At 32.3% G+C, this 22,666-nt stretch overlaps 1 protein-coding gene across 1 annotated transcript in view; it reads right to left on the minus strand.

Annotated features, from left to right (window-relative positions):
- Positions 1-985: 985 nt before the first annotated feature.
- The window catches only part of LOC129958515 (CUB and sushi domain-containing protein 1-like), a 51,114-nt gene continuing 29,433 nt past the window's right edge, over positions 986-22,666 (minus strand). The window contains exons 2-3 of the mRNA XM_056071040.1: positions 11,673-13,234; positions 986-5,222 (exon numbers count right to left, since the gene is read on the minus strand). Coding sequence (XP_055927015.1) covers positions 4,860-5,222; positions 11,673-13,172 — 1,863 coding nt within the window. The 5' untranslated portion in view covers positions 13,173-13,234 and the 3' untranslated portion in view covers positions 986-4,859. The remainder of the gene's footprint in view (positions 5,223-11,672; positions 13,235-22,666) is intronic.

The following is a 22,666-nucleotide window of genomic DNA, read 5'->3' on the forward strand; positions in this document are numbered from 1 at the left end:
AAGTAATTGAACTGTTTTTTCAGGTAATGTAAATGTGAAAGAAAAATATTGGATATTGGATTGAAAATGACTGAATATTGTGACATATAATAAGGAGAGAAATCTATAACTTTGAAACACTCAGTAAAACTAGTAATTCAATTTAAAAGTAAAAATTAAATCTTCTAATTTTTACTACTAATTTGAACTACTGGTATTATTGAGTGTTTCAAAGTCATAGATTTCTTCCCTTATCGTATGTCACGATATTCATTAATTTCTGCTTTCATAAAGGTTCATTCTCCTGTAATAAATTGATTATAGAATGATTAGAAATTAATATAAATTGAACATATAAAATAATTTTGATAGCTCCTATGCGATACTCTATGAAATTGATAGTTTGGTTGAAAAGCAGTACTTAGGTAACAGGTTATAAAATACATTCTGAAGTAATATGCAGCACTTTTCATCATTTCAAATCCCTTCGTTTCACATCAATTCATTGCTGAAACCAGAAGCCGACATATGCATTCCCAATTACCTACTAAATATGAGAAAAATTGGTATACACCTGGTTCATTAGGAACGTTCGTGTCAGTGAGGCAGTTTAATTAACCAACTCATTTGTAAAAAAGTACTCTTTAACGAACCTTGTAGAACTTGCTTCCGTATTCTTAAAAAATATAAACAGTCATTGAAAAAAAATGACAACATTTGTTCCCATTTACTCCGATTGATCTTATTACCTTAATTAAAATCTCATTATTAAAAATAACTCTGGTCAGATCAAAAATATAATAATAACTTTATTAATTAATTTAGGCTACTGAAAAGCTATGCACAAACTATTACTACGCGATGAAGGGCTGTAGGTTACCCCGAACACGCAGGAGTTGCCACTGGACTTAGTTGATCATTCTCCTACTTATTCCACAACTTTAACACATTATATGTAAAGAGCCAATACAAGTTTTTCGAATTATTTTTATTGTTTAAACTGCGAATTTACAACAACATAACAAATACTAGCATAAAAACATGTAATAGATGCAAGTTCGTAGATACATAAATAAAATTTACAGACACTTACATATAAAAAGTAAACAGTAACACAGAATACAGATTTTCAATAACAAGCATTGCTATTAAATTTGCAACTGGTGAATGAGCACCTGTAACTTGAAAATGATTTGTTAAGAGATTAAAACTGGACGGGCAAAACGAATATGCAAGGAAACTCTGTAAGAACAGTAATTTTTGGAGCAAGAGAATAATAGATGAAATCGAAAACAGTTTTGTTAATATGAATTTTTGACAAAAATCCATATAACAATAATTAATTCTTACGCGGTATTATTACAAAATAAGCACATTTTCTTGTGAGGAAATAGAAAAAAAAATTATCTAGATTTGGAATAACTGTCAAGTTCATCGATATCGAACAATTAACAAACATTATGAATGTGATATTATTAAATATTTAAAAAACAAAGATCTGATAATGAAATCCAAATTTGGCAATGTGCTCGGAAAAGTGGGGAAAAATGTTTTGGCCAGAGTAATATCTTCTATTGTCCATCAAAACATAGAAAATTTTTATTCATTCCAATAATGACTTCTCCCTTATAAGACTATCATTTACATGATTTGTGAAAGATAAATTAACAGTTCTCAAACGATCCGAAAAGAAAGTACTTTAATCTTAATGCTTAAAAATTCGTAAAGTAATTTATTTTTTGTTGATGAAAATAGATAAAAATCTTTATAAATGGACGCAACTTGTGGATGGAAGTAGGATGAAAAACGTTTTCGATGCTAACAAGAAATTAATGCGTGTATAGTCGAAAATTACCATAATGTATTAATATTTAAAATGTGCGAGTCAACATATACTATTCTACATAAAAATATCAACTGAGAACCTTTCCTAGAGACAGATGCTCACTTACCCAAGGAGATAAAAATCAATGAATTTAAAGTGCGAGTGCAATGAATATTTTATGCTTACGGCGGCAACACAACGCTAACAATAATATAAAGCAGGAACAACAAGCAAAAAATGCATGAAACTTGCACATTTAAAATACTCTCATAGCTTAATACATCCAACATAAAATGTAGGCAATATCTATTCTAAATAAGATAAACATTTTTGCATTTTCATTTAGATTTGGAATATTTTAAACTAATTTACATATGAAAGTGATGCAAAATGTATTAATATAAAGAATGTAAATATGGCAACCTTTCATAGCTTAGAACGTGTACTGTACTAGAACGTGTTGCCATTTTTTTTGGCAATAGTTTGATTTGATCACACATGAACTAAAAATAAGATATATTAGTAATACGAAAACAACAATAGCAAAAATACTGAGATTTCATTCATTAGCTTTTACTGTTTTTGAATTCCTTAAATTAATCGCAGAGTCATACATGATTTAAAAGCATCATTGAAAATGCATTCAAAATATTTTCATAGTAAAAATTTTGACAAAAGGTCAGTCAAATCACTTTGAGAATAAAGATGAGGAAGAGGTGTCGCACATGAACAGCAGTGAAAAAATGGCATTTCTCTCACATAAGACGTCATTGAAAGGCGGAGAAACTTGAAATAAATAACAGGAAAATGATAAAATGCATGGCAAACACGAAAAACAATGAAAAATAAAGAAGAAAACAATGGCAGGACATATTTTTAAAACATTGTGACTCAATATTTGATCAGATCGCGCACTGTAAAAGCAGGAAATAACAGAGGGGCGGGGGGAGGGAGAAAAAAAGATTCATATCAAAAGAGTCAATGTTTCTCGTAGTTTAAGCTCTTCGACAACAATTATTAAGTTGGTGTTTCATCCAATCACATCATTAAGAAATGACGATAAATAATTTGAAGCAGAGGAAAATACAAGCATTCATTTTTTAAAGCAGACCAGTGGTTTTTATGAATATCTTGTCTTTAACTAAACATGATTCCAACTTCTCACTCATAATAAATAAATCACATATTGTGACGCTGAAATACAAACAGATAATTAGAATAAATGTTAAAATGACGATCTATCAGATTAATTGACTTGGTTTCACTGTAATAAAATATTAAAAGAAGATAACTTTAAAAATTAAAGTATATATTTTGTAAACCAGCGTTATAAATCGAAATTTCTTCACCCAAAGAATTAAAACGGTATTATTATTGGAAATTTAATTGAATATAAGATCCAGATTGCAAAGTTACTGATGTATGGACATTTCAAATTTAAAAATTAGATTTTTCTTAAAAACTGTTTGTAAATTTAAAGAATAGTTAATTTATTGGAAATATAACGGATTTTTTAAATTCTCTAGCGATATTGATTAAAAGCCACAGACCTAGATGACGTTATGTTGAAATCAAACCAAACCATCATAACAAATGAAGTCAGATCTGTGACATTGCTTGCGAAAAAATTAGTTCTTTGTTTTATCCAATTTTTTACAAGGAAATAGAAATTTTCTATGAAAAACTAAGCGAAATTAAAAAAAAAAGTATCTATTACTACTATTTGAAAAAAAAATCTACTAACTTTAATGCCAAAAATCTATTCAAATCAGCGATCAAGAAATGAATTTCCATCTCCTAATTTTGATGCGACGAAAATAGTTAGTCATAAAATGAGCTCAGTAAAATAAAATGAAGATGAGTGTGAGCAATCTTCATTATGAATAAAAAAACAGCCGTAGAAAATTTCTAACAAATGTTACACTCGAAAAACGATGATAATATTGTGTGTATATGGGAATAACAATATGGGAATGCCAAATGTCTCCACGGTATATGAATGTATCATGTATGATTTCCAAATAGAGGTATACTGAATACTTTTCATCATGCATGATAAAATGGCTCTTAAAGTTGAACAACGCTTATATTAATTGGAGATAGTTTTGTGCCTTATAAAATGTCATTAAATTTCAATCCTCACTCAATTTAAATAGAATATAGTTCATTTAAAATAAACCCATACATGTTTTAACTGCTAACTTAACTTTGTTTTAACTTTTGTTACCTATCGATGCTGTCAAAAGTAAAATAGAAAACAAAAATTTCATTTGCTTTTCCATGTTAAGTCAGCAAGACATGAGTCAACCATTTAATACTTCAGATGTAGCAGAGAATTTATTAAAAGAAATATAAAAATTAAAGTTCAGATTTTCTTTCTTGAATCATACTATGTCAATTCAGATTTTTTTAACTGAATTGGACATCATACTAAGATTATGTATGAATCATATAAAAATAACCACTTATTAAAAGAGCTTTTTGAAATATTTTCCGGTGTTAATCAGTCTTACAGCCGAAATGAACAAAGCTCCTTTGAAAAGTTCCCAATCATTTCTTTATAAGTGCGACTTTAAACATGCAATTTAAGTAAAACGGTAGGAGATTTTCTCAACGGAAAATCAATAACATATATAACATTGCAAATGATTGAGAAATGAAACATAAATAACAACCGAAAAATTATATTAAAATTTTCTTAACAAATAAAAGCAAAAAACTACTTTCCTTTCAGATATATTTTGCTAAAATTATTTACAAATGCGTATTCACTTTAGAATTGCAATCAAATAAAACATTTAGAAAGAGACATCACAAAAATTATTTTGACATAAAAATGGCCTTTCGATACATTTTAAAATAATAAATATGTTTAAAAAATGGACAAAGGAACACATTCACTGGTTTAAAGTCATACCAAAATCGCAAATAATTGGCGCGTACTTTAAAAGGACATCCTCTTTCTTTTGGGAAAAGTTATATATTTGGCATTTTTCCATCTTCATATCAAAACCTATTTTCCTTTCGATACAAATGTCCAGCTACATATCATATCTCAAGTGGTCAATCGCTTTAGTTCTCTGGGATGTTGAGCATCTTTCGTCACATACATGGGATTTTCGAAGGTCGAAAACTTCCGACCGAATCGCATCCTTACAGGGTATTTCCTGCGATAAATTAGAATAACAATGAGGAAAACAAAAATAAGTAAGAGAGGAATACCGGCTCCTCCTATTAGGTAAACCATCATGAGGTTGAGTTTCAAGCCGCCCAGATCGATCTCTTGTGCGTAGCCTTTGTCTAAAGGTGGAAGTGGTTGATTGGTGGAATTCACATGAACACGAGGTGCTTCGGGAGTAGATTTCTTTTCGCCATCTTTCGGAGGGATCACTTGAAGAAGGTGCGGTTCGGACTTCGGCTGCAAAGGAGATGATCATTAGTACGTGTTTCTTCGAGATTTTAATTATTTTCTATCTTACATTTATAATTAATTATAATAAATATTAAGAAATCTTGAATAAATTCTTTATTACAGGTGGCATTACTCACACGGGATAAAAATTTAAATAATTAAATAAATAACTCGTAAGGAAGTTCTAACATTATTAAAATCGAGAATGGAAAATGGTACAAAATTCGAGAACTCTACCAATCTAGCTGCAAAATGAATTTATAAAAAATACAAATTCTCTGAATTATGAAATAAAAGAATACTAGTATTTTGTTAAGTATAAATTGCTTGTTTCATGAAGGCCGCTTAGTTATTACACCAAGTATCTGATTGAATAAGATCGGGTACAAACGTGGAATCATAATAACATAAATAAAATTTTACTTAAATGAATGTTAATCGAAAATAAATAATTAACATGTTGATTAAAATAAAAATGGATGGAAAATGTGAAACTAAATTGACCCAAAAGAGTGGCATAATATTGAGCACTGCATAAGATTACAAAATGCTTAAATCAACCACTGGAATGCATCCATATTTTTCTCATTCAAATATAAGATAAGCATTGACTATGAACTTGAAATGCTTGCAAAGACAGCTTGAGCAAATGATCTGTACTTTAGTGGGTTGGATAGATCTTTGGTAGGTTTAACAATTGGGACCATAATAGATTCTGCCAATATGAATACTACCGCTTAGTTCAAATTCTGTTAAAAGGGGAAGTTGTATTAAAATGGCGAAGCACGTTATATGTAATTCCATCTGAGCCAGGATCAGTAAAATAATAATAATAATCCTGAATTGCAGGGAAAAGGTTTGCGGGCAGTACAACGCAACGTAGCGTTCTACTCGATTCTTAATTATATTTAACAAAATGCGAAGTTTGATTTATTTGCAAAAACTTATGCAAATAAATCAAACTCCTGCCTGAAAACACTGGCTATATCTAATGGAGTAGTATATGTCGCATGTCTTGTATTTAAAATTGGAGAATTCACAATAAACCCTATTAACAGCCTTGACTTATTTCCACAATTGTTTACTGGAAGTAGATGATGTTATGGATAAAATGAAATTAATCCAAAATTCCCTCTGAACACGATACCGAATGGGTTGAGTAAGGACTTTGTTCTGCTGAAATGAGATAATGTTTTCTAGCGTAAGACACCTTAGAAATTTATTTTGCATTTTGTGGCTGTTGCAACGAGCTTCATTACATCATATTCTACAAAATCTTCTTAGACGTGCGAAACTTGGCATGCTGAATGCTCGAAATGCTGGCAGTAGAGACATTTATTAATATATCAAAAGCAAGTTGAACTTCTTCTGAAAATCACAGTCTCAATGGCTTCGGTCAATTGTGAGAATGCAGTCCAGTCTGCCTTTTGGAACTATCACTATCAGTGTGGGAGACTATTAAGAGAAAGAAATCATTAATAGGAGATCACATCCGACTGTAAAACGCAGCAAAGCCAGAAGTTCAGAAGAAAAGATAGTTAGATCACTTAGAAAAGTAAGTGTGGGTTCATGGAAGAACATTTTTTAATCATTTTCAGTAAACAGAAACAGTTATTGCGTATAAACTGTTAAATCAGTTCGCTCATGAGAATATGTTAATCCAATACCTATAAAAAACTGTGTTCTTTGAAATCATCTAACAAGAGAATTGGTATAGAAGAAGGCCACTACGTTGTTAATTAATACCATGAAGGGGCAAAATAAACGCAGCAGACAGTATTTATTGTTCGATCAAGAACATGCATGTCTAAAGTCTATTAAAATATGTGCAAAGTAAAAGGTGTGCTCGGATGCAGATTAGAAGTCACCTCCACAGTGATTAATTCCGGTGACTGAATCCTTCCGAACATTGTTACAGTCACGAAATTTGACAGGAAAATTGAACGACAAAAAGGGTTCTTGGAGTTCAATATAAAAAAGATGATTTATAATATTTTCAACATCATGTAATTTGGGCTATATGCTGCGACAATTTCAAGAGAGGGAAGTATTAATTAGAAGATGTTTGAAGTTGTGGTAAAGCAGCAGTAGAGGGAGAAGCCGAAATGACGTAACTCATTTTTAAGTTTTCATCCTCATCTTCTAAATGAGCGATGAACTTGAGACTTCTAGGGGGACTATCAAATACGGACCCGGGGGAGGGGTAAAACACAGATTAGCTATCTCAAAGCAATAGAATATTGTAAAATTGATTTCTTCTGTTTGGATAGGAGATGTTGGAAGAAAGCGCAAAGGTCGAAAGATTCAAAGTTTGAGTTTTACAGACTGTGAAGACAATTAAAAAAATTTTTTTTTTTTGTTATTGTTTGGAAAGAGTTATATCAGGTAAAATATAATCGGGCAGGTATTGGAATCAGAGGGAAGATCTCCAAGATTAGTTTGAATAAATTTTGAATGAAATATTTTATCAATTGGTACTAACTGATATAACTGTATGCGATTACATCAGTTGATATAACGATATAGGATTACATCGACTGGCATTCACGTCTTTTGCTTAAAGATGTTATCTTTTTCTTATTATTTTCAGCGATCATTTTTTTCGCAAATTTTTAAGAAGGGCAAGAGCGAGAAAAGAAAAGTATTTGACCTTTACACTTTACACATTTTGCTTCTAAACTGAACAGGAATACAAAATGTCTGCATGATTTTTTCTTGCATAACGGGCGCAAATTAGAGTCCAGCGGCAATTACCTTTGAATAACCAAATCGCTGATATTTAAAAGCATCTCAACGGATTGAGAATATATGATCGTTCATCACATTTTATGTATCCTGATTCCAAAGTATGCGGTAATTTTAGTGTATTGAAGGTTAAAATCAGATGTCTGGTGCCAGGAGATTATTTATTCCGCCTGATTCTCCTTTTTTTGGTAATTACTTGTATTAGATCTTTTAAAAACTCTCCAGTAGGAAATAACTTTTGAAAGAGTTTACAGATTTATATGGGTCAGCAGCAATGGGAATATTCCCAGAATCGTGTAACCTTAGAAATTTCCAAGCATTGCTTCTTAAATGAGATTTTAATGAACAAATCTTCAGACAAAAGTTTATGGACAGATAAGATTACTCTGATATCCACCCATGTCCGTTTCAATAAGGAAAAGAAGAGCAATTTGAAAATTTTTATTTATTTGCGGCACGCGTTTGACAGCAAAGAAACTGTTAAAATGACCAAACTTTTGTGTTTAATGAAAGTTAAGAATTTTTTCCCCATTCGTTATTGTATGAGTTTCAAACCCGGAGGCACTATACACCATGGAGCCCAAACACAGAGTTGAAATAGTAGTAGAGGGACTGCAACCCTACTCTGGTGTAGGACAAGACAAAATCACGTGACTTGTGGTTAGAATTTGCATTCGCTGTAAACGCATTCTCCATATTTTAATGGCAGATTATTTGTCGCTTTTAACTATTAAATTTTAAAGCTTATTTAAGCCATGGTTCATTTTTGCTATGCAACTGGATGCAAAGAAAAAGTTTCAGTGGATAGTCCTTATCATTTCACAGTTATGTACAATAAACATATACTATTTATATCCATTTTAAATCAATTTAAAATTTTGTAACTTGGATCACTCAGTGATTTTGATGTTATAACTGAATAATAATTCATAGTTTGGTTTAATTATTGTATTTAATTTAGTTAACTTGTTATTAAGCTTCATTTAAATTGATATAACTGCATCATATTTTGCTTTATTTTAATCTCGAATTTGTTGCACGTGCTTGGCTACAAGCTTGGCGAGATTTTTTTCTCGCCAATGCAAGTGTATATATAAACATTATTGACCGATTAATAATTGTGCAATTATTTTAAAGCAAATAAAGTTCCTTATTATTTCCCATATGCAGTGCCTTTTTTATCATAAGAATTGTATTATACTGTGAACAGCATTAAATCATCATTGCGAATGAATTAGTGAGACACAAATGTATGTTTTATTGAAAATGTTATACAGTAAAATTTCAAAAACGTTCAAGTAACAATGACATGTTCTTATAAATTTAATTAAGATCTGAAAAAAAACTAGTGGATATTGTAAAAATAAGAAAATATTAAAGTAAGAAATGCTATCGTTAGAGATAAAAGTTTTATCTAATGGTCAATATTTATTAATAACTTACGGCATGCACTAAAATCCCCGTTTTCGTAAAAGTTTCGAATTTCTTTATTATTTTGTATTAAAGTCAACACATTTAAGATACCAAGTACGTTGAAAAGATTTACTTTTGTTTCTGCGGTAGTTGAAGCAAAATTATAAATCAGAAGTGAAATTTTTTAAACTCATACTAAACCATAGAAATATTAAAAACGTGTCTAAACAGCAGTTTGAGTTGTTAAGCTAAACATTTGTCAAAATTTTACTCCAGTTTACCTTATTTTATTTCACAATTACCTTTTTACGTTACTACCAGTCTCTAAATTTAATAAATAATGACAAGATAGCTTTGACTGAGTTAGATTAACAAAATATTGTTGAATTCCGGGAAAAAAATATTTTATTGTATGACTATTCACTAAAATTACTCTCTTTTCGAAAATAATTAAGTATCTGTTATCAATTCTTAAAAACATTTTTTTTTAAATTGAAATACTAAAATAGTTTCTACAGGTATTTCTTTTTATACAAAGAATCAATAAATAAATGATTTTAGAAAAGTTTTCCTAACAATTTTAATCTAAAAAATAATTGCAATAATAAATAACAAAATCACAAAAGAAATCTTTAATATATAGTTTAAGATTCTATAAGTTCCATCTTTAATAACATAGATAGTATACACATAAGCCTGTGCACAGTATTTTGAGAAAAAAAAGATTTAAGTCAATTTTATAATCTGCTTTCATAAAAGTTTTCTTATCTGTTTGAAATAATAATAGAAAGTATTTGAACATGTAATATAAAATTAAAAGATGTTTTAGGTAGAAGTATTAAGAAGAATAAAATGGAAGAATAGAATAGAAAATAAAAAAGAAGAAGAAAAGAATAGAAGAATAAAAAGAATTAGAATGAAATAAAAAGAATTAGAAAGAAATAAAATGAATAGAAGAATTAAAATGTTTACTTAAAGAAGGAAAGTAATATTTTTAATTAATGTAAAAAACAAAAACAAAGTAAAAAAGTAAATACGGTCCGCAACTGGTGTTATGAAAAAGGAACCATTATTTTCGAAACCAGTGTGTTTAGTTTTCAAAGAATGATTATCTAAAAACAAGAAAAGAAAAGAAAAAAAAAAATTTTTTTTTCAAGAAACGTTATGCCGACCAGACCTAATGCCGGGAAGCAAAAGGTTGCGCGACAGTTTTTGAATATGCCAAGATTTGTGATATGGCGCCAAAAACGGTATTCTTACTCTAAGATTCATCACAAGTCACGTAACTCCTATTGGGTATGCCTGTTTACAGAAGAAACAAAGGATTCGTTCCCTCCATTTATTGAACCCACCAAGAGATGGCAGTCACCGGTTTTGAGCATCCCAGTCTCGGCGCTTTTCATGGTACTAACCGGAACATATATATTCAGAGTCAGTCCTGGAGAAAGTGGCCCGATAGGCACATCCGATTTGTGTCGGAGCATAAAAGTGGAGAAACTATTTCGAAGACTGTGGCTAAAGTTTGTAAATACAGATGGCATGCTTTCCAGTGACTCCAATTTTTATTTGTATGTAAATACGAGCTGTACAGCAGTCATTTTGTAATTTGGCACTAAGACCGTAAATATTTGAACCTGAGAGCACAAAGTGTAGTTTAAATACAAATAAATTGGTTTTACGGGAAAATGAGTCTCTATAGTTATTTTGAATTAATATTTGTCTTACCCCACAACAGTGAACTTTATAGAAGTTGCTTAAAGTGACTTCAAGACAACGATTGCAGTTAGGGAATGCATGCATATCTTCGGTTCTGTCTGATTTCCTTCTAATTTATAAGAAAAATCTGAGCAGAAGTATCACAAATCACTTGTCGACACTTTTCAAAGTGGGAGGTCAGTGTGCAATGCTCATTTGCTAATCGCTTTTTTGGCATTTTGACCCTATAGTTCCAGTGACAACAATCAGATATGTGTACCGGATCAAAAAACTACCCCTATGTTTGATATCTCTAGCAGACTAATCATGTAATCAAGCTACCAGCCGAATTGATATAGAGAAACACAATGAACGCCTACCAATGGGCTGACACGTACGGCCACACTGAGAGTGACAAGATGGAAGTGTACAGCAAAAAACAGAACACAAGGGAAACTAAACTTAAACAGAGTAAAAATCCTTGGGAACTTCGAGATTGAAATACAAGTACTCAAAAAGGTCAGCCCCTGAACAGGTAATATCTCATTCGTTCGTAGTAGAGATGCCATAAGTTTCGGATAGAAAAGAAATGAAATCACTTACCCCAGATCCACTATCTTTTTCAGATTTTTTAATATTTGTTTCAGCTGGTTCAGGAAATGAAGAGAAATGTTCATTTAACTGGTTTTGCTTTGGCACAGATAATTTTTCTTTCGTCTCAGTTAAGTTGAGTTCTTCTTTCGGTGACATAATTTCAGTTGCTTTCTTTTTACCAACTTTGGGTAGCTTTGCAGTCTCTGTAAAACTTGGTATTTCAGATAACCTGTCTGTTACCGTATCACTGTCATTAGAAGCTGTTATGAAGGGAGGTAGATTGCCATTAATTGGTTCACAAGACGGAGTTGGGTGACTCCATTGTCGATTGAACAGACATTCGGCATTTAATTCTCCAACAAGAATAAAACCTGTTCTGCACCTGTAAGTAACAGTGGATCCCAAATCGGTACTATAAGCAATCACTTCACCATTTTCAGGTGACTTTGGTTTAGAGCAGGAATTAGAAACAAATGAATATTCTAAATAGAATCCGGCCTCTTCTTTAGTCCTGCGGTCAGTATCAGCAACAAACTCGACATTCAGCTTGTTGGTTAAAGTAGTAAAGTTAACTGGGTTATTTGATGATATTGATTCAGTAAAGTTTAAAACATTTTTATTCGAATCACCATCCAAGAGCGACAATCTAAACATATTTTCCGAAAAAGAATTATTCACACGTTTTGGAAATTTCAAATAAGTAATGCTAACTTTAATTTGTTGGTTGGGTTGAGCAATAATTTCCCAAATACAAGGTTCATTAAATTGATATATATGTGTTGGATAGCCTGGACTGGCTATAGCACCGTGACTATTGTGTTTCACAACAGGTCCCTCAGTACAGTCTTGAATAACACATTTAGGTACTTTACTACTCCATGCTGGTACTGGATTTTCGTCCGTGACAATGCAATGCAATTCAGAATCACCAATTAAATCATAAGGTGGATTACAATGGTAAAATACACTTTGGCCAACCTTTCTGCCCTTATTGATTGTATGACCATTCTCAATTTGTTCTGGTTTACCACAACGGTGAGGATCGAATGCTTTGTAGCGTATCTGAAAAGATCCGATTCCTTCTGCACTCACTGATGTTTCGTTGAATTCTTTAATATGAGATTCTGAATAGGATGATACATAAGACGTGAATATTACATTCAGAACTTTACCTGCAACCATTTCCCTGAGGCACTTGACACAGTTTCGAGGTATATCGTAAAACGTATCATCTATGTACAGTTTGAACTGTGATGTCCTCAATTCCAATGGTGGCAGATGGACGCTGTCTACTTTGATTAATAGCTTTCGACCAGCTGGAGCAGTATAACTCCATGAGCAATTCAAATCGCGGATACTTTCGCCAGAAAAATCAGGAAGACGAATCATTCCATTTTCGACGTCATACTGAACATCTCCACAATCTTCAAAGGTGGATTCTTCAGCGGTTTCAACGAGGCCACTGTCGGCTAAAGCAAAAGCCAACAGAAAACATGCCACAGAAATCATTCCTGTCAAATAATAAGTACATTCAGATGAACATATTTCTTTGACCTAAACAGAGAAAGTACCTGAAATAAAAAAGAAAAATATCAATCATGTGTGTTTATTTAGAAAAAAAGTATCACACACACACACACACACACACACACACACACACACACACACACACACACACACACACACACACACACACACACACACACACACACACACACACACACACACACACACACACACACACACACACACACACACACACACACACACACACATTCGAGTTGCAATAAAATATTCCTGTCTTAATTCTGAATAAATTTTCTAACAAAATTTATTGATATTAATGTCGAATACCAAGAATTCTTTAATCTAAACGAGATAGTACCTATAAAAAAGAAAACGCTATGATCTATATAATGAAAATTTTCGAAACGATGTTTGAGATTTTAATTATTTCCATTTTTTCATCAAGTATCATTTGAATCTATTATCTATCTAGATGTTAATTTTATTTAATGGAAATTTTACATTAAAATTGAAACGAGATTCAAAGATCTCATAATATTATTTAGATTAAAAAAATTGCGATACATAAATTTTGATATTTACTTAGAAAATTAAGCTAAAAATGTACACTATATATTGCCCGATGAACATTTTCTAGAAAAATATTCAGATAATGCAAACGTAAGGATGGATGACAAAAAATACGAACACCCATGAAATAAAAGAAAAGCTTTAATAATAGGAGACTGGAATACCCTTAGACTCAATTACAGATTTAAGCGACGTCGTATGGATGCATAGAGATCATGAACATCATTTGATAAATATGAGACCATTCTTCCTAGAGAACAATATCGAGTCCTAAAGCGTAGATGGTGGAAAAAGTCGAGAATGGAGCTCCAAATATCACCGCAAATATTCAATAACGTTCAAGTTAGGAGACTGAGTGGGCAAAGCAAGTTGTCCTACTTCCTCCTCATGCTCTAAAAACCATTTTTGGATAATTTTAGTAGTGTGGATAAGAGCATTGTCGTCTTGATAAAGTGGGTATTCTGCGGAAAATAAAGTGTAGAGAAAATGATGATCCCCCAGAATATCGACACAGTGAGCAATTGTAACTTTCCCATGGAGAGTAACAAGTGGTCGAAGACCACGCCAAAATATCGCACCCCATGCCATAAGAGAACTATCTCCATGCTTCACAGTCAGCAAAGAGCAGTCAGAAGAATATGTTTCTGAGGGTGTTCTCCTCACATAAACTCGTCCAGTTGTCTGAAATATGGAGAAGGTCGACTCATCATACCAGTTAACTTGTTGCCACTTTATGGAGTCGAGTTTCAGTATGTTTTACACCCCGGCACCGGTGAAAAGAATGGTGTAATGCTGCCAATGGTTTACGAATTGCAACTCTTCCATAAACTTTCGAAGCATGAAATTCCCTTTGGACAGTTTTTGCTGAAATAGGGTAGCAGAAACGACTATCTATCTAAGACGTTATCTGGAATAAAGATTGTTTGTGCTTTCGGGCCATTATGGGACTCTTTCATATCTCTCAATAAGCTTCCCCGTCCACATAACTGCATTTCGTGTACGCTGTCAAATCGGCTGATACAGTACACCTTGCAAGCCCCAAATAATTGGCTGTTTCCGTCACTGAGCAATCAACGTACCTTATTCCAACTATCATGTTTTTCTCCAACTTTGACAGGTCCGTCATTAGCGAGGTTTTCAGAAAATACAGTAGATGCTTGTAACACCTACGACTGATGTTGAGCGACTGGTACCTTTTCTTTCACACCCACTAGCTCGCAGATTTGAGTGCAAAGTGACATGCGAGTTCTACTTCTTTGAAACGGACAATGAATTTTGCATGAGGGTTTGAATTATTTTGTCACCTATCTGTACGTCTCTGATTATAAAATTTGCATGTATATATATAGGGATTGCAATACCGGTATACCGAATACCGGTATTTTAAGCCATTTGTACAATTTTGTAATACCGGTATTCACAAGTTTAAATACCGTTTTTTCGGTATTTACTAGAAATTTTTAAAATTGTCTCCACTATATGTTCAGGGATCGCCAACATAGCAAAATAGTATACGTTTTTGTTTTTATGTCTTCCTAACGGGCGAAATTAATTAGGTAATTAATGGCTTAATTAATTGCTTAAATCTAAATTAGCGAAACATGGATTACCCTGAAAGAAGATATTTTATCCATACCGACTGATGGAGCAACAGTTATGAAAAAAGTTGGAAAGTTGATTGGTGCAAATCAGCAATTGTGCTATTCTCATGAAATTCATTTAGGAGTAATAGATGTATTATATCAAAAAAAATAAAGAACAGAAGAATCCAAATACTGTGGATATAGAAACTTCGGATTCCAACTTTAAAAAGAGTAAGAGTGAGAGTGATATTGACAATGAAGATAATGACAATGTAATTTTTGATGAAGATACTGATAATGAGGATGAAAATTACCCATCTAAAATTGCTTCCTATAATTTATAAAGTTCGAAAAAATTATTAAGATATTTAAACGTTCCCCTATAAAAAATGACATATTACTAAAATATATACTAACTGAAAATAAAACAGAATATATGTTAATATTAGATTCTAAAACACGTTGGAACAGTTTACTCCTAATGATGGAACGATTTCTGAAACTGAGAAATTCAATCCAAAAAGCAATAATCGACTTAAACCTGAAAATTAATTTTTCAGATAGTGAATTCGACTTAATATCCAGAACTGTATAAGCTTTATTTCCAATAAAACTGACTATTGAAGCATTATGTCGGAGAGATTCTAATTTATTAAGAGCTAATGTAACAATAAATTTCATGTTGCAGTCACTGAAAGAACAGCACACATCACTATCTGAAGAATTATATATTACATTGAGAAATCGCACAGAAGAAAGGCATACCGAAATTAATGGTATTTACATAATTATAATGATTTTAAAAATGAAAACGGAAAAGAAGGAAAGAAAATAACCAATTTAAATCTGATTAAGTTTATAGTAAAATATCTTAAAATTTTTTATCCACAAATCTATCCACATTCAGAAGAACTCGGTTTAGTTATCGAAGATGATAATGGCACTAATGTCGATAGTGAAAAGGAATTGTCTCTTGAACAAAAATTAGAATTAGCGATAAATAAAAAAATTTCAACGAACCAATAAAAATTTCAACGTACAATACAGAATCAGCTTTATCCAAAACCATCCGACGAGAAATCGATTTATTTGAAGATGAGGGACTTAGAGGTAAATACTTGGAAAAAGTATATCGCGCATTGCTAACAGTACCACCAACTAGCGTAGATGTCGAAAAAGCGTTTTCGACAGCTGGTCATTTTCGCATAAAATTACTTTTCAGGCTTAATGACAGTACAATTGATGTATTATGTTTTTTTAAGATCACTTTTCAAAAATTTGTAATAGTACCACAGACTGAATAGTGATATTTACACTTTTTTGTCATTTAAATAAATAAGATATTCCTTTACTTTTTTGTGATTCTTTATATACTGTTATAATTTATAAGTTACAAATTTTTTTTGGTGATATTTACACTCTCTAATAAAACTGGCAATAAAACAAAGAAACACCTGTGTTTTCTTTCTTTTTCTAAAATTTCTAATGCCTGTATTAAGATCTAAAAAATACCGAATACCGGTATTGAAATTTTAGTCCGATATTGCAATCCCTATATATATATATAATATGAGCTAAATCGCAGCGCATCACAAAATTCCCGAAAACGTTTTATAACATTTTTTTGTTGTTCTTTCACAATAAAATATCAACACAATTTTTAAATCCATATTCATTTTTTGAAATATTAACATAGAAGAAAAACACTAAAATAGTGTTTAGATACTTTTGAATAGTAAGAAAAAAAAATAAACATTCGGATAATATGCTGGTTTAATAAATATTAGAAATTCATAATTTGCCCGCATAACGCACTTGAGGAGATGCTTTCCTGAAATATATTTTAGTTGATGAAAATGTTAAAAAACACTGAAAATTCTAATTATCGAACAACATTTGGAAAAGAAATTTAACACAATCTAAAAAATGGAGTAAAATCGAAAAGAATTTATCATAAATCGAAATAACTTTTCTTCCTAAATGGTTATATTTTAGAAGCGGAAGTCAAGAACAAAAAACGCTTTCTAAAAGCATCAAAACATAATTAAGTAAAACGCCTTTATCAGTGTATTAAAAAGGAGTTTTTTTTTTTTTTTTAAAGCTGGAGGTCAAAACAAAAACCTTAAAAGTGTGAGGGGTAGATAGAAAAGTTTTAAGTCAAATAAGCAAGGAAATTAGTATCGTAATCATATATACATTTATAATGTACATGTGATTACAGTTACACATACATTTATAAAGTATTTTAAATTTTTAATAATACATATTTGAGATTTTTTTATTTCTTATGATTTTTATTATGGTCTACTGTTTTCGACAGCACATACTATAGCATTTTTACTTTGAATTCAAGATTTTTAATTAGAAAAAAAAATTTTTTTTGCACTTTAATGCACCGGTGAAATTTTTTATATTTATTATTTTCAAGTTTTTATTCTTTGTGATATTTAATGCTATTTAAAAAAAAAGATGTCAAACACCTAAACCTCAAATACGTTCTTCAACGCCATACGTAAACTATTACTATATTAAATTGATCAGTTTAAACTTTTCAAAAGAGCAGTTTGGACAAGTTCGATATGCACTGGGAAAATGGACTTCGCGTTCTTTTTAAAACCATGCAATGTTCCAAATTATTGATGTACGAAATAACGTTTTTTACTTCAAGGTAAAGAAACATAAATGCGTAGTTATTTTATTTTGCTAAAAAATGAATATATTGCCCTATAGCTCCGAGTGCAGCATCCATTCTAATAATAAAAGTAAATGAGAATCTTTCGTTTCTTTTTAGGGATACCGGTTGGATTTAGAAGACCAAATTTCACCCAAACATACTCTGGAAAATGGAATTGTGCATTCAAAAGCCTTTTTTAAAGACTTCAATTCATAAAACGTTAAGCAAAATTTTGACGTTTTTGATTGATAATGTCCAGAAATATTATCACACAAAAATTATCTTTCTACCATTTTAAAATTGAAAAAAAAAAAAAAAATCTTTTAACCATGATTATCAAATTAGGCATAAAAGAATTTATTGAAATAAAGTACTACCAATATTTCAGGTAAACCTGATGGTCTTCAATTGTTCTAACTGTTAATAAATATATTTCATCAGTTCGACAATTAATTATTCAATCCAGAAAACAATAGTGTGATAATGAATCCCACAATTTTATATCTATTTTCTTCCACAATTTTATATTCTTAGAAGGGAATGGACACTAAGTTTTAAAATTAAACTAAATTAAAATATTTAATGAAAACGAATGATGTTGTATCGCAGTGAATCAGATATGTCAAAGGTTCACTGAAACCGGAGATGGATATGTCAGTGAAATCAATAAAAAATGAACAAACGAAAGAAACAACACAGGTGGATAAAAACAGAATAACATGAATCAACAAACTGATCGCGACTTGGATTGGATTGTTGGTTTTAATGGCAAAAGAGACAGAAAAGACCATCTGTGCCCTGCATATGGCCAATAAGAAAAAAGTATAAAAATTCAAAGAGCATTCAGTAAAATGAAAGATGCATAAAAGTCTTCGATAAAATTCTGAAACAATTTAATGATGCGCCAAACAAATATGGAGTTTTAGATAAAATAGTAAAATCACACTGCTTTAAAAAAAGTTTTTGTGAGGATTTCCCCCAAAAGCGTTCGCGTGTCCAGTAATGAGAAGTTTAAAAAAATGTGAACGATGAAGAATAAAATTAGGAGATCCAATAAAAATATCACGAATTGTTAAGATCACCTGACATTTCGAGCAGAAAGAAGCTCGGTCGCCGGATAAAAGATATTTGTTTGTTAGGCGAATATGACCAATACGGAGTCTAGTCAATTTGACATCGAGCTCACGCTTAGGATGGAAAGGTCAGGATATGATTGAAGATTTTATGCAATGTAATTTATTATTTATCCGTTGATTCCATAACTGTTGCCATATCAAATACATATATCTCACAAAAGAGATCTTCGCATCGGAGAATGGTATTTCATGTTGCATGAACAATGTCACTGTTTTTGCAGCATTGTCTACTAGTTCATTTCCAACTATACCTACATGACCTGGAATTCAACAGAATAATATTTCATATCTCTGGTGCGAAGGGTCCTGAAAGAACGCAAGATTTTCAAGGCAATGAGATGAATGCCAATATGAAAGTGTTTCTAAGGAACTCATACAGTCGATATAAACAAAATTTACTTTCGAAGCAGAGAGGAATTTTCTATAGGGCATAAAAAATGGCCATCAATTCAGTAGATCAAACAGAAAAGGATGTATACAGACTGTAACTGAGTGTTTCCGTGTCAAAAACAACTAACATGATCGTTCGTCTTGGAAAAATACATTGAATACTGACAGCGAAGAGAACTCAAAAGTTTTTGGGAAAAAAAAAAAAAAAAAAAAACAGGCGCCGTTGTCGATTTTTGAAACCCACGAAAAGGGTTTATAAAGGAAAACTGAGGTTGGTTGGTTGGTTGTTTAGGTTTTATGGCGCAAAAGCCATATCTGGCCATGCTGCGCCAATCAAATGGTAAGAAGCATTTCAAAGATATTTAAAGAGGTTGTTCCGATTAAAAAAACTAGGCAAGGTTAAAAATTCCAATCGCAAGCCGATGCATTAAAACGGTATTTAAAAAACATCCATGAAAAAAGTAAAAGTTCATAAATTACTGACACACGAAAAAGATTCCAAATTGGACAAAACTTAAATAAAATGCATCAAACCAATGGTCTGCAGAAATTTAAAAATGTTAGAGTGAGGTTTCTCACCCAGTAGTTCAAGCATGTCTATAGACACTGTATTAAAAAATCGTAACCGTTGATTATTAAAAGCAGGACAATCGATTAAAACATGACGTACACTTAAAACTGTATGGCATGTCGTGCATTTTGGACATGGTTCACCAAATAAAATGTGTTTATGGCTGAATCGTGTATGACCAATGCGGAGCCGAACCAATTTTACATCAAGCCCACGCACTGGAATGGTAGGCCATAAGCGAATCATTGGTTGGAGAGAATGCAGCTTATTAGAAATCTGCTGATCCCAAGATCGTTGCCACAACATGTGAACCTGCCGAGCAAAACATGTCTTTGCATCGCCATGCGGAAGCGCTCGCTCATGAAAAGTGCTTGAGGATTTTGCTGCAGCATCTGCCATTTCATTTCCAGGTATTCCGACATGGCTCGGAACCCAGCAGAATAGAATTTCGAACCCTTTGTTTTCAAGGGATTGAAGAAAAACCAGGATTTCCAAAGCAACCGGATGCATTAAATAACTGAAATTGGAAAGAGATTCCAAAGCACTCTTGCTGTCAGTGTAGATGCAAAAGGTGCGTGTACAAGAAGTTGAAATCACTTCAAGGGCATGTGTTATTGCAACCAATTCAGCAGTCAAAACAGAGAACGATGTGAAGGAAAACTGAGGAATATCCCAAGGAGGAAATGAAAATAAATCAAGTGTCTGAATACTCATATCACGGAGTTCCGAATCATTGAGGAGTAACTCTCTCACAAAATAGAAGAACGTGAGGAGGTCGAGCCGTATAAAATCTCCGAAGGCACGCAGGAAGGATCAAAGAGTGCATAGGGTGTTTTGGGACAGACATAACTCGGAGGTAGTAGTGTACAGATATTTTTTGACGCCGCAACTTTAATTGCATTTGGTGAGAGACGATGTAAAGATTCTCCACTGGTGAGGACCGAAATGCTCCTGAGCAAATTCTTGAAGCAAAGTGGTGTATGGTATCCAGTATGCGTAAAACGGAAGATCTTGCAGAACCATAGATCATACGTAATCCATGCCTGCTAGAATAACTGTTTCATAGATTCGAAGCAAAAATGTACGATCTGCTCTCCAAGAGTTTTAGAAAGTACTTTGAGAATGTTCAAAGATCTGTCACACTTCTTTCGCAGATGCAAGACATGCATCTGCGAAAAGTGAGCTTACGATCAAATATTAGAAGGAAAGTGAGCTTACGATCAAATATTATTCCCCAAAATTTTATTTCATTAACCACAGGTATTCCAGCATTTTACATTTGGATCCAAATGGATGCCACTCTTATTACAAAAGTGATCACATCCGAGTTCTCTCAGGAGATATCGCATGCCCGTTTTCATCGCACCAACCTACCAGTTTGATAACTGCAACTTGCATTTGGCGCTCTATTAAGCGCATATTGCTCCCATGTCAATATACTTGAAAGTCCTCCACATCTAATGAACCTTGGGTAGATGGAGATAAAAAGTTGACTAAAATGGGAGATAAAAAGTTGACTAAAATGGGAGATAAAAAGTGTGACACTTCCCTGTGGAATTTATTCACCCTCAGCTTGAATAAAAGGATTAGAATATAAATTATCAACCCAAACACGAAATGTGCGCAATGATAAAAAAGTGTTTTTAATGAATGGGCAAGTTTTCTTTAAAGCCAAAATGTGCAAGTGTAGAGAGAATACCAAACCGCCAGGCACGGTCATACGCCTTTTCGATGTCGAAGAAGATAGAGACCAGATGATTTCGACGGACAAATGCATTGCGAATTTGAGTTTCGAGTAGGACAATATTATCAAAAGTCGATTGTCCTCTGCGAAAACATATCTGGATGCTTTTTTCTCCAGTTCAAATAAAAGATGGACATTAAACATGAGCTCAAGTGTCTTACATAGACAACTTGTGAGTGCAATAGGCCTATAGTGGAGAAGGTTAGAGGAGTCTTTGCCGGGTTTCAGGATTGGAATCACAATAGCTTCATGTTATTATGAAGGGAACTTATGTTCAATCCAAATGCGGTTAAATAAAAATAACAGATTAGAAAGAGAACTGGTAGACAAATGACGAAACATGTTATATGTGATTCCATCAGGATTAGGGCTGGTATCATGAGCCTTCGATAAAGCTGTTAGTGGTTCTTGCATCCTAAATTCTGTATCGTAAGGAAGGTATTTTCGAGTAATAAAACACGTTCTGCACGTTTCTTAATAGCTACAAATGAAGGTTTATACGAATCATTTGCTGAAACTTGTACAAATGAATATCCTAGAGTATTCGCGACATCTAATAGAGAAGATACCAATCCGTGTTCTGTATCTAGAACAGAAATGGAGAATTCTTTGTAAATTCCAATAGCCGCCTTAACCTTCTTCCAGATTAGTTTCGAAGAAGTAAAGGCTGTGATAGAAGAAATGAACTTAATTCAAGACTCTCTCTGATTTTGCCTACGGATACGACGAGCATTAGATCTGGCACGTTTAAAAGCAAATATATTTCCTTTTGTAGCGTACATGCGGAAAATATTCTACCGCTTTTTCT

Source organism: Argiope bruennichi, chromosome X1 (assembly GCF_947563725.1).
Source record: "Argiope bruennichi chromosome X1, qqArgBrue1.1, whole genome shotgun sequence".
Taxonomy (NCBI): Eukaryota; Metazoa; Arthropoda; class Arachnida; order Araneae; family Araneidae; genus Argiope; species Argiope bruennichi.